General features: G+C 40.5%; 1 protein-coding gene across 1 annotated transcript; it reads left to right on the top strand.

The window, feature by feature from the left end:
* Positions 1 to 996: 996 nt before the first annotated feature.
* On the top strand, positions 997 to 11,078 carry LOC141911612 (uncharacterized). The gene is made up of 24 exons (XM_074802600.1): positions 997 to 1,111; positions 1,204 to 1,287; positions 1,376 to 1,647; positions 1,759 to 1,933; positions 2,243 to 2,514; positions 2,626 to 2,800; positions 2,893 to 3,051; positions 3,140 to 3,411; positions 3,523 to 3,697; positions 3,790 to 3,948; positions 4,037 to 4,308; positions 4,419 to 4,593; positions 4,866 to 5,137; positions 5,239 to 5,413; positions 5,753 to 6,024; positions 6,136 to 6,310; positions 6,403 to 6,561; positions 6,650 to 6,921; positions 7,033 to 7,207; positions 7,290 to 7,382; positions 7,697 to 7,869; positions 8,286 to 8,367; positions 10,098 to 10,378; positions 11,067 to 11,078. The coding sequence occupies exons 1-24, from the start codon at positions 997 to 999 to the stop codon at positions 11,076 to 11,078; spliced, it is 4,446 nt and encodes a 1,481-aa protein (XP_074658701.1).
* The last annotated feature ends 834 nt before the right edge of the window (positions 11,079 to 11,912 follow it).

Below are 11,912 nucleotides of genomic sequence, written 5' to 3'. Positions count from 1 at the left end.
GAAATCAACCCAATTTTCACCCATTTTCTTTTAATATAGGTCACCACACCAACCGATCCAAACACATCAAGCCCAGTTGAGCTAGATTACACAACTACGATGACACCAGATGGCGTACCTGGTTCATACATTCGAATAACCATAACGCCGTCTAAAACAGGAAATACCCCAGAAGTATCTGAAACTACAGTGAAAGCGTGTTACGAAAAACAAGGTTTGATTCACTGACATTTATCTGATATTGAATATTTCATCCCCATCCACACCATTAAATCCACTGTGTGGTGTCTTCATTCTCACTTGCAGTTGGAACTAGTCCAGGCACAACACCTCCAGGGACAACCCCACCAGGGACAACCCCACCAGGGACTACCTCACCAGGAACGACCCCACCAGGGACTACTCTACCAGGGACTACCCCACCAGGGACAACCCCTCCAGGTTCAACCCCAGCAACAACTACACGTAAGCTTTGCACATTGACAATTGAGTACAAACAACAAATAAGAGAAAATAGTTGTATCAAAACTAATTGAAAATGTTCTCAATCTAGCAAAACGTTGTACGAAAACTGTCATCGATGCAAACAGTCCTGATGTCAAAGTGACAACAACATCGAATCAACAAACATCAACTGATGTTTTTGAGAAAAGCCCAAAAGTCTGGTCACCAACACCGGCTGATAAAAAACCAACCGTAACATTGGAGATTGAAAACAAGCCTGGTACTCCGATTACAATTGTCAATGTTTCGGTTGTTGTAAAGAATGTTGATGAAGTTGTCGTCGAAACGAGTGTTGATAAAACGACTTGGAAAAACAGGAAGGTATGTTGAAGCGAACGTGTATTGACTTTAGACTTGAATTGCTCTCTATCTTATGCTAAGTTCGTTTGAATGGAAATCAACCCAATTTTCACCCATTTTCTTTTAATATAGGTCACCACACCAACCGATCCAAACACATCAAGCCCAGTTGAGCTAGATTACACAACTACGATGACACCAGATGGCGTACCTGGTTCATACATTCGAATAACCATAACGCCGTCTAAAACAGGAAATACCCCAGAAGTATCTGAAACTACAGTGAAAGCGTGTTACGAAAAACAAGGTTTGATTCACTGACATTTATCTGATATTGAATATTTCATCCCCATCCACACCATTAAATCCACTGTGTGGTGTCTTCATTCTCACTTGCAGTTGGAACTACTCCAGGCACAACACCTCGAGGGACAACCCCACCAGGGACAACTCCTCCTCGTTCAACTCCAGCAACAACAACACGTAAGCTTTGCACATTAACAGTTAAATCTATAAAGCAAATAAGAGAAAATGATTGAATCATAACTAATTGAAAATGTTCTCAATCTAGCAAAACGTTGTACGAAAACTGTCATCGATGCAAACAGTCCTGATGTCAAAGTGACAACAACATCGAATCAACAAACATCAACTGATGTTTTTGAGAAAAGTCCAAAAGTCTGGTCACCAACACCTGCTGATAAAACACCAACCGTAACATTGGAGATTGAAAACAAGCCTGGTACTCCGATTACAATTGTCAATGTTTCGGTTGTTGTAAAGAATGTTGATGAAGTTGTCGTCGAAACGAGTCTTGATAAAACGACTTGGAAAAACAGGAAGGTATGTTGAAGCGAACGTGTATTGACTTTAGACTTGAATTGCTCTCTATCTTATGCTAAGTTCGTTTGAATGGAAATCAACCCAATTTTCACCCATTTTCTTTTAATATAGGTCACCACACCAACCGATCCAAACACATCAAGCCCAGTTGAGCTAGATTACACAACTACGATCACACCAGATGGCGTACCTGGTTCATACATTCGAATAACCATAACGCCTTCTAAAACAGGAAATACCCCAGAAGTATCTGAAACTACAGTGAAAGCGTGTTACGAAAAACAAGGTTTGATTCACTGACATTTATCTGATATTGAATATTTCATCCCCATCCACACCATTAAATCCACTGTGTGGTGTCTTCATTCTCACTTGCAGTTGGAACTACTCCAGGCACAACTCCTCCAGGGACAACCCCACCAGGGACAACCCCACCAGGGACTACCTCACCAGGAACGACCCCACCAGGGACAACCCCTCCAGGTTCAACCCCAGCAACAACAACACGTAAGCTTTGCACATTGACAATTGAGTACAAACAACAAATAAGAGAAAATAGTTGTATCAAAACTAATTGAAAATGTTCTCAATCTAGCAAAACGTTGTACGAAAACTGTCATCGATGCAAACAGTCCTGATGTCAAAGTGACAACAACATCGAATCAACAAACATCAACTGATGTTTTTGAGAAAAGTCCAAAAGTCTGGTCACCAACACCTGCTGATAAAACACCAACCGTAACATTGGAGATTGAAAACAAGCCTGGTACTCCGATTACAATTGTCAATGTTTCGGTTGTTGTAAAGAATGTTGATGAAGTTGTCGTCGAAACGAGTGTTGATAAAACGACTTGGAAAAACAGGAAGGTATGTTGAAGCGAACGTGTATTGACTTTAGACTTGAATTGCTCTCTATCTTATGCTAAGTTCGTTTGAATGGAAATCAACCCAATTTTCACCCATTTTCTTTTAATATAGGTCACCACACCAACCGATCCAAACACATCAAGCCCAGTTGAGCTAGATTACACAACTACGATGACACCAGATGGCGTACCTGGTTCATACATTCGAATAACCATAACGCCGTCTAAAACAGGAAATACCCCAGAAGTATCTGAAACTACAGTGAAAGCGTGTTACGAAAAACAAGGTTTGATTCACTGACATTTATCTGATATTGAATATTTCATCCCCATCCACACCATTAAATCCACTGTGTGGTGTCTTCATTCTCACTTGCAGTTGGAACTAGTCCAGGCACAACACCTCCAGGGACAACCCCACCAGGGACAATCCCACCAGGGACTACCTCACCAGGAACGACCCCACCAGGGACTACTCTACCAGGGACTACCCCACCAGGGACAACCCCTCCAGGTTCAACCCCAGCAACAACTACACGTAAGCTTTGCACATTGACAATTGAGTACAAACAACAAATAAGAGAAAATAGTTGTATCAAAACTAATTGAAAATGTTCTCAATCTAGCAAAACGTTGTACGAAAACTGTCATCGATGCAAACAGTCCTGATGTCAAAGTGACAACAACATCGAATCAACAAACATCAACTGATGTTTTTGAGAAAAGCCCAAAAGTCTGGTCACCAACACCTGCTGATAAAAAACCAACCGTAACATTGGAGATTGAAAACAAGCCTGGTACTCCGATTACAATTGTCAATGTTTCGGTTGTTGTAAAGAATGTTGATGAAGTTGTCGTCGAAACGAGTGTTGATAAAACGACTTGGAAAAACAGGAAGGTATGTTGAAGCGAACGTGTATTGACTTTAGACTTGAATTGCTCTCTATCTTATGCTAAGTTCGTTTGAATGGAAATCAACCCAATTTTCACCCATTTTCTTTTAATATAGGTCACCACACCAACCGATCCAAACACATCAAGCCCAGTTGAGCTAGATTACACAACTACGATGACACCAGATGGCGTACCTGGTTCATACATTCGAATAACCATAACGCCGTCTAAAACAGGAAATACCCCAGAAGTATCTGAAACTACAGTGAAAGCGTGTTACGAAAAACAAGGTTTGATTCACTAACATTTATCTGATATTGAATATTTCATCCCCATCCACACCATTAAATCCACTGTGTGGTGTCTTCATTCTCACTTGCAGTTGGAACTAGTCCAGGCACAACACCTCCAAGGACAACCCCACCAGGGACAATCCCACCAGGGACTACCTCACCAGGAACGACCCCACCAGGGACTACTCTACCAGGGACTACCCCACCAGGGACAACCCCTCCAGGTTCAACCCCAGCAACAACAACACGTAAGCTTTGCACATTGACAATTGAGTACAAACAACAAATAAGAGAAAATAGTTGTATCAAAACTAATTGAAAATATTCTAAATCTAGCATTACATTGTAAACACACTGTTATCGATGCTACCAGTACTGATGTCAAAGTTGAAACATCATCGAATTCACCAAATTCAACCGATGTTTTTGAGAAAAGCCCAAAAGTCTGGTCCCCAACACCTGCTGATACAAAACCAACCGTAATATTGGAAATTCAAAACAAGCCTGGTACTCCGGTAAAAGTTGTCAAGGTTTCGGTTGTTGTAAAGAATGTTGATGAAGTTGTAGTCGAAACGAGTCCTGATGGATTGAATTGGAAAAACAAGAAGGTATTTTGAAGCGAACTTTCACTGACTTTAGACATAAATTACTCTCTATCTTAATCTAAGTTCGTTAAAATAAAAATTAACCTAATTTTCACCTATCTGTTTTAATGTAGGTCGTCACACCTACAGATTCAACCACATCAAACACAGTTGACGTTGGTTATGGATCTACTTCACCACCAGATGGCGAAACCGGTTCATACATTCGAATAACCATAACGCCGTCTAAAACAGGAAATACACCAGAAGTATCTGAAACTACAGTGAAAGCGTGTTACGAAAAACAAGGTTTGATTTACGGACATTTTTCTGATATATCAATGAATATTTAATTCCAATCATCGATATAAAATATTACGCGGTGTGGTCTATTCATTCTAAATTGCAGTTGGAACTACTCCAGGAACAACCCCACAAGGGACAACCACGCCTGGAACCACTATTCCAAGTTCAACTCCAGCAACAACACAGCGTAAGCTTTGCAAAATGTCAATTGAATATAGGAACCAGATAAGAGCGGCGAATTGAATCATTACTAATTGAAAATGTTCTCAATCTAGCAAAACGTTGTACGAAAACTGTCATCGATGCAAACAGTCCTGATGTCAAAGTGACAACAACATCGAATCAACAAACATCAACTGATGTTTTTGAGAAAAGCCCAAAAGTCTGGTCACCAACACCGGCTGATAAAAAACCAACCGTAACATTGGAGATTGAAAACAAGCCTGGTACTCCGATTACAATTGTCAATGTTTCGGTTGTTGTAAAGAATGTTGATGAAGTTGTCGTCGAAACGAGTCTTGATAAAACGACTTGGAAAAACAGGAAGGTATGTTGAAGCGAACGTGTGTTGACTTTAGACTTGAATTGCTCTCTATCTTATGCTAAGTTCGTTTGAATGGAAATCAACCCAATTTTCTTTTAATATAGGTCACCACACCAACCGATCCAAACACATCAAGCCCAGTTGAGCTAGATTACACAACTACGATGACACCAGATGGCGTACCTGGTTCATACATTCGAATAACCATAACGCCGTCTAAAACAGGAAATACCCCAGAAGTATCTGAAACTACAGTGAAAGCGTGTTACGAAAAACAAGGTTTGATTCACTGACATTTATCTGATATTGAATATTTCATCCCCATCCACACCATTAAATCCACTGTGTGGTGTCTTCATTCTCACTTGCAGTTGGAACTAGTCCAGGCACAACACCTCCAGGGACAACCCCACCAGGGACAATCCCACCAGGGACTACCTCACCAGGAACGACCCCACCAGGGACTACTCTACCAGGGACTACCCCACCAGGGACAACCCCTCCAGGTTCAACCCCAGCAACAACAACACGTAAGCTTTGCACATTGACAATTGAGTACAAACAACAAATAAGAGAAAATAGTTGTATCAAAACTAATTGAAAATGTTCTCAATCTAGCAAAACGTTGTACGAAAACTGTCATCGATGCAAACAGTCCTGATGTCAAAGTGACAACAACATCGAATCAACAAACATCAACTGATGTTTTTGAGAAAAGTCCAAAAGTCTGGTCACCAACACCTGCTGATAAAACACCAACCGTAACATTGGAGATTGAAAACAAGCCTGGTACTCCGATTACAATTGTCAATGTTTCGGTTGTTGTAAAGAATGTTGATGAAGTTGTCGTCGAAACGAGTGTTGATAAAACGACTTGGAAAAACAGGAAGGTATGTTGAAGCGAACGTGTATTGACTTTAGACTTGAATTGCTCTCTATCTTATGCTAAGTTCGTTTGAATGGAAATCAACCCAATTTTCACCCATTTTCTTTTAATATAGGTCACCACACCAACCGATCCAAACACATCAAGCCCAGTTGAGCTAGATTACACAACTACGATGACACCAGATGGCGTACCTGGTTCATACATTCGAATAACCATAACGCCGTCTAAAACAGGAAATACCCCAGAAGTATCTGAAACTACAGTGAAAGCGTGTTACGAAAAACAAGGTTTGATTCACTGACATTTATCTGATATTGAATATTTCATCCCCATCCACACCATTAAATCCACTGTGTGGTGTCTTCATTCTCACTTGCAGTTGGAACTAGTCCAGGCACAACACCTCCAGGGACAACCCCACCAGGGACAATCCCACCAGGGACTACCTCACCAGGAACGACCCCACCAGGGACTACTCTACCAGGGACTACCCCACCAGGGACAACCCCTCCAGGTTCAACCCCAGCAACAACTACACGTAAGCTTTGCACATTGACAATTGAGTACAAACAACAAATAAGAGAAAATAGTTGTATCAAAACTAATTGAAAATGTTCTCAATCTAGCAAAACGTTGTACGAAAACTGTCATCGATGCAAACAGTCCTGATGTCAAAGTGACAACAACATCGAATCAACAAACATCAACTGATGTTTTTGAGAAAAGCCCAAAAGTCTGGTCACCAACACCTGCTGATAAAAAACCAACCGTAACATTGGAGATTGAAAACAAGCCTGGTACTCCGATTACAATTGTCAATGTTTCGGTTGTTGTAAAGAATGTTGATGAAGTTGTCGTCGAAACGAGTCTTGATAAAACGACTTGGAAAAACAGGAAGGTATGTTGAAGCGAACGTGTATTGACTTTAGACTTGAATTGCTCTCTATCTTATGCTAAGTTCGTTTGAATGGAAATCAACCCAATTTTCACCCATTTTCTTTTAATATAGGTCACCACACCAACCGATCCAAACACATCAAGCCCAGTTGAGCTAGATTACACAACTACGATGACACCAGATGGCGTACCTGGTTCATACATTCGAATAACCATAACGCCGTCTAAAACAGGAAATACCCCAGAAGTATCTGAAACTACAGTGAAAGCGTGTTACGAAAAACAAGGTTTGATTCACTGATAATCTTCTGATATATCGATGAATATTTCATTTCAATCAACTCCATAAAATCCAATTTTCACTTGCAGTTGGAACTACTCCAGTAACAGCCACACCTAGTACAACTCCGCCTGGAACAACCTCTCCAGGAACACCGGCGCCAGGAACAACTCCGCCAACTGGTAAGACTTGGTCATTACATTATCTACAATTTAGAATAAACATCTCACAACTCCTGTTCAAGACGAATGAAATTACATTCGAATTTCAAAAGCTATAAGTCAAATTGTTAAGAGTGGTTGAATAAATTGCCATTTCAACGCGATCATATATTTTTTGATCTAGGTACTTCTACAATAAACGTGAACCGTAAGTCAGCCTTTTTGAAACGTTATATCCGGTGTTCGTAACGGATTGGCACTAAATGTCCATCAACAATCATTAGACCTTCTCTTATAATTCAAAATGCTTTATTCTTGTTTCGTAATTCAAATAGAATGCGTAATTGACGGAAAATCGTACACTACCGGAGAGCTTATAGTAAAATGTACATCAGGAGGCACCCCGAGCACTCACTGCTGTTCCCAGCAACAATGTCTGCCTGATGGAACATTAGGAAATAAGGCTACGTTAGCAAACGAATCATTCTGTGCTATAGAATGTGCTCAGGTAAATCAAAATTATAGATTTCGTTTTATCCTGGAGTCGATTGCCTCGGAATATCGCGTACTCTGGATAATAAATTACAAATTGTCATATACTCCAATTCATCGTGTTAGCGACCCGTCCCTACTCCGACTGCCCTGGAATTCGCAAAACTTTCTGGTCCCGAGGCAAACACGTGTCTACTGCATCATCAAAGACTACAGACTTCACTTCAGTTGGCAAAATTGGAAATAAAGACCATCAGAATAGATCGATATACTGAAAGAGTTTGGCAGAATCGGTAAACCGACATGACCGAGTGGCACGACTTATATACTATTAGTCAACCGAATGGATGTTAAAAAAATACTAGATCCCTTAAGAGTAACCAAAATGAACTGGGAATTTGAATTTTGAAATTTTCTTTGCTCGTTTTTCAGCATCATTACACAGTGAATAATGTTACCGGATGTTGTGATTGCTACTCTCCACCGACGAATCCTCCACAAACAACTACTAAGCGTAAGTGAAAAATACGTAACTACTAAACAGCAAATAATCCTTTATTGAACATAACTGCTACATTTGCAAATAACCCTTAATTGAACATAACTGCTACATTGCAAATAACCCTCAATCAAACATAACTGCTACATAGCAAACAACCCTTAATTGAACATGACTTGATGACCTTACAAGTCATGCTAGTTATCAACCGTTTCAAACATTACTTATTTGAATTGGGGCTACTCGCAACGCTACTGCAGCAGGCGAAATTCCTCCGGAATCAACCAGGTGTCGCTAGTTTTGTTCTTATTTTGGATTAGAACATACGCCTGAAGCTTAAGTGATGGCCTGACGGAATAGCTCGTGTGCCGGTACCCGAATACGCTGAAAATCTGGAAGGTCCATTCACAAAGTCCATACTTTTCGTAAACTAAATAACACTTGAATCCGTCCATAGATAAACTTTTCCTCTTAGCTCGCGGGATGATTAGATTACAATCCGTTACGAAAGTTCATTCTGAACCTGAAACATCAGATGTAATTGATATCAGAAATGATATTTAAAATAAGGCTGTTGAGACGTACACAGCATATGGTAGATTCCATTTAATCCTTAACGTGACCATGGATTGATAGCAGTTGTCTTAGCACCTGAACTGATATTCCGAAAGGATGAAATTTTCGATGGGACTGGAGTCAAATTTCCAGGTCTTTGACGATAATGGCAAACCTCTATGGGAAGGCAGGGCTCCCAAGCACCCCCTTAGTCAGCCTAATCTATGAATCAACCACGATTACTTCGTACTATACAGAACAACATTTCATTACATACACACTATATACTTTTCAGCATGTCCCACGGGCACCTACGGTGTCATCAGTTGCAAGCTCCCATGCTTTAAGCCGAATGAACAAAAGTTCACGTGCTACGACGCTCTTCTCAATAAAGACCTTCGAGCTAAACTTATCGGTAACTTCGATTTTCGACCGTCTCGTTGCGATGCGCAATGCAACCCGGACGAGGTATCTGAAGGCATACGGGCAGTTGGTAAAACGAATCGTCTTTTCTGTCAAAAACAAAATACCTGTCCACCTACGGAAGTATGCACAGACAACAACACACAAAGTACACATCTCGTAAGTACACACAAACTGTCGATGATTCGGATGCTTTTACATTTGAACCTTGTCAATACGATTAGGTTCAACACGAAACCTGTTTATTACGATGATTTCCGGCATGTCATATTTATATCAATACAACTCATTCACTCCATGCAATCGAAACTTTCTTCGTACAAATATTTTCGATCAACGACAAAAAAATTTGTGTTTTTTTGTGTCCATGATTATTTCGTTCCTTGAATATAACGATTTTATGTACCGCATTGTTTATATTGTGCACTTGATAATCCGGGAGCCAGTGGCTGAATAGTTGCGATCGTAAGTAACTGGGGCCAGTTACATAGTAAGGGCTTAGACTTAAGACCGTTCTAACACCAACTTAGTTCCATACCCAATCTAACAACTAAAGACAAGTTATAAAATTTAAGACCAATTTTGGTCTTAAGTCTCGACTATGGAACCGGCCCCTGGTGTATAAATGCCAGCGAAAATCGAAATGGCATTCGTCCACCGGTAGATTGTATCCAATCTTTTCATTGATGTATCCACTGCTTTTTTGATGTAAATCGACAAGAGAATGAAGTAAACTCGAATAAAACGGAAGAAATTGAATGTTACAGAAAAATCGTGCGCCCGTAGAACGTGCACTTTCCCTTGCGACGCTCCCGTGAAAGTGATGACTTGTGAATATTCGTCCGGTTTCATCCAAGATGGCACCGCTACTGTAAAAAATGAGCAGCTAAGCCAATGCATCAGTGACGTGACTCAAAGATGTCTACCGGGACAATACTATGAGAAAACCATCACGTCAGCGCAATACGGTGACACGTATCTTTGCAACGTTCACAGCGGCGGGAAGAAATGCGAACGCCGCTGCATGAAAAACGGAAATACCCATGTTGTAAGTTGTTTGTGATAGTAGTGTGGCAAGTACACCGAAATACCAGACGTATTACTTACTACATTCACTCAAGACACAAGCGGAACTAAAACAAGCATAAAACACAGCACAATATTGTACTCATTATCAGAAACATAAATACGAATGAGGAACTGATTATACGTATCAAACGATGTGCTAACAAACTGATATATCACATGCTTCAAGATACAAAACACTAGGGGAGCGTATACAAACCAGAAAAGAGCGGATAGAGAAAAAATGAACACCAACCAGAACAAACCAGATAGTGCTAATGAGAGAAGAGGTGGATATGCAAATAAGAGCAGAGATAAAGAGGAATGCAGACGAGATGCGAACAAACAGAGAGCAAATGCAGCAGTTGCAATAAAGACACAAAGCATGTTTTTAAAACAAAAACAAAACATAACAGGAACAGTTATACACTGAAATAATCTCACGAATCACCGATGCCTGTGTTGTGTAAACAGCAGAACTCGCACTTGGGCAAATTTCCAAAGAAGATACCGAGGTCGCATTCTCTACACTAAGTTCGGGCATACATAATGGTCAGCCTACGCCTCAGCGTGCGGCTTCAATTCATCTCATCAACAGTTACACAAACATCTTTGTCAATGAACTAATGTCTGACTTCTTTGTGCAATGTTTTATTTGATGTATTCTGTAGGAATGGGCATAATATAACTGCTAATAAATTGATGATCTTTTCCTCCACATTTTTTTAAAACAATTTCTATTGTATATTTCTACCCGTCACCTTGCCGCACCTATGTTCGTTTATCGTATATGATTATCTTCATTGATCGGACGAATAGTTCAAAGAATGGATGCCATTTTTCCCCGTCAGGTCGGAACGATATTCCCTGAAATTGGACCAGACAACAAACAGATTCCGTGCCGAACATGTGAATGCATGCAAGATCTCAGTATAAAATGCGGTTTGGATACTACCTCAACCGGTTGGTAAGTATTTCGTTCGATATATCTTTCCGAACTACATCAACTGGAAATTATATACATTCGCCTCAACTTTCGTGACCCTCTGCGAATTCGATTATTACACACGAGTAAATAGTAATCGGGAAGGAGGGTTCGAACCTCTCGCAAAAGTTAAATTCCGATCATTTTCAACTCGAATGGCAATATCTGCGCATCACACTTTCAAAATCAGACTCCTTTCGGCTACAAGTGAGTTAATAACGCGCCCAGCCGGGTTTCCGTCGCGCTACGGGAGTCGCTGCAATAAGCCATGTCCGAAAACGTAATTCGTGGAAGATGCCAGGAATGAATTTGATAGCACTTTAGAAGTTGACGGACAGGTATATAGGTATATCTCTGTTGATTGTTCATTATTGCACTATATTTCAGCGTTACGACAATAACTACAATAGTTCACACGACAGTTACATCGTTTGCCTCGAGCACCGTTATTCTGACCACCACTCCAGTTTTAACCACCGTCAGTACTACAGTGCCACCTTGTAGCGGTTGCCTGCTGGAAAACGGTGCATGC

Source organism: Tubulanus polymorphus, chromosome 10 (genome assembly GCF_964204645.1).
Source record: "Tubulanus polymorphus chromosome 10, tnTubPoly1.2, whole genome shotgun sequence".
NCBI classification, from domain to species: Eukaryota; Metazoa; Nemertea; class Palaeonemertea; order Tubulaniformes; family Tubulanidae; genus Tubulanus; species Tubulanus polymorphus.
Note: the sequence above shows the minus strand (reverse complement) of the source record. Positions and strands in the feature narration are given on the sequence as shown.

Coding starts and splice junctions, on each gene's coding strand:
- LOC141911612 (XM_074802600.1), top strand. CDS start 997: ATGACACCAGATGGCGTACCTGGTTCATACATTCGAATAACCATAACG. Junction 7,383..7,696: donor AGGAACAACTCCGCCAACTG/GTAAGACTTGGT, acceptor TAATTCAAATAG/AATGCGTAATTGACGGAAAA. Junction 7,870..8,285: donor GTGCTATAGAATGTGCTCAG/GTAAATCAAAAT, acceptor CTCGTTTTTCAG/CATCATTACACAGTGAATAA.